The sequence below is a fragment of the Halyomorpha halys genome, unplaced genomic scaffold, assembly GCF_000696795.3.
Source record: "Halyomorpha halys isolate HHAL.00 unplaced genomic scaffold, Hhal_1.1 Scaffold328.1, whole genome shotgun sequence".
Taxonomy (NCBI): domain Eukaryota; kingdom Metazoa; phylum Arthropoda; class Insecta; order Hemiptera; family Pentatomidae; genus Halyomorpha; species Halyomorpha halys.
Genome location: NW_027112103.1, coordinates 80,206 through 81,694, shown reverse-complemented (window position 1 = coordinate 81,694; position 1,489 = coordinate 80,206). Strand labels below are relative to the sequence as shown.

Here is a 1,489-nt window from a genome sequence, read left to right as displayed (position 1 = left end):
AAAAAAAAAAAATTAACAATGATATTTATGTACATCTCCTAAACATACATTATTTATGTACATCTCCTGTATTTTTTAACTGTATATTTTACGTATTTTTATATAAAAAATGTTTACTCTTGCCATTGTTACTTATTTTTATTCTTATCATTGTTATTTGTATCTTTTTAGCCCTGATGAAGCCCTGCAAAGTGGGGCGAAACGTCGGAAAATAAATAGTTTTGACTCTTTTGACCGCATCTTCTTATATATTAATTTTTACGGTCAACTATATATACATATATTTTAAAGATTCTTCAATAATTTACGTGATATTGTTCTAACCTATTAGTCAAATCGCCTGACACTAGAGAACTGGTGATGCAGCCGACTTGGATGATCGAGATCAGCCATGAGATATGTTCTGAAGTGAGGTTCAATTCAGGGTCCTCCGTGAGCCGGATTGTGTTTGGTTCAAACCAACAGTAGGCGGCGCTGGTCACAAACACAGAGAGTTGACCTGTTGAAATAAATGACAAATCATTTCTCCAGATGCAATGCCTAATATCTATAATTATAAGTTGCAAATCCAAAATATTTATATAAATATACATCGAATATTCTAAAAAAATAAAAAAATCGAAAATGAATCCACCAGTCTCTCAAATAGAGAAATATAGGTGTGAAAGCCCAAGTGGAAATATAAGTGGAATGTAGCTTACACTGTCTTATGTCTCGGTTCATCAACGGTTTTATCATCGCTTTTTCTAACCCAATTCTTCTAAAGAAGTTTGTAGCAAATTGGGTCGCAAAAATTTTTGAATTAACTCAATTGTCTTCATGGTATCACGTGACGCCAGGAAATAACGCAGTGGATGTGGCCTCATGTGGTATATGTCCTTCGGAGCTACCTTGTTACACCGCTACCGCCTTCAGTGGACCAAGCTTGTAACATCTTATAATGCCGTAAGGCAAACAAAGATAAATTGTATTAGTGTATATATAATCCTTAGTTCTATGTAGTATATATAATTGTATATGTTTAAATAAATAAAATAGGAGGTAAGAAAAAAAAAATATGTTACACCACCTTGTGGACCAGACCAGATCGTCGGGTTTGCTGAATCCTCTTGTGCATCCCGTTTTTGGTTAGAGTAGACGGTAGGTTGCACCTTGCCCCTCTATCATATGTAGCTATACACCAGACAATATTACCTGCTAAATGCGCTTTTGTCAATCTTGTGATTGACCACTTACACCACACTCACCATCACTCAGGACCTCAGCATTTACTTTCTCCAAGTTGGAATACTTATAGGACCTCTGCCGGTAAAGGAACCATTAGGTCACGCATACATTGCTGTGGAATATGACATTGGTGGAAGGTGATGGGGATTAATCCTTTCAGGACTGATTATTGGAACAGGTTACGAATGGTCTATTACAACTGGCTTCAGGAATGGATTAAACACTTCCATCGTTCCGGGCACATTACTCCTTCTTAGAGGCC

At 36.4% G+C, this 1,489-nt stretch overlaps 1 protein-coding gene across 2 annotated transcripts in view; it reads right to left on the bottom strand.

Annotated features, from left to right (window-relative positions):
* Positions 1–1,030, bottom strand: part of LOC106681339 (facilitated trehalose transporter Tret1) — a 5,717-nt gene extending 4,687 nt beyond the window's left edge. For both annotated transcript variants that reach the window (XM_024363192.2, XM_014421609.2), the window contains exons 1-2: positions 702–1,030; positions 325–499 (exon numbers count right to left, since the gene is read on the bottom strand). In XM_024363192.2, coding sequence (XP_024218960.1) covers positions 325–499; positions 702–738 — 212 coding nt within the window. In that variant the 5' untranslated portion in view covers positions 739–1,030. The remainder of the gene's footprint in view (positions 1–324; positions 500–701) is intronic.
* Positions 1,031–1,489: the final 459 nt, after the last annotated feature.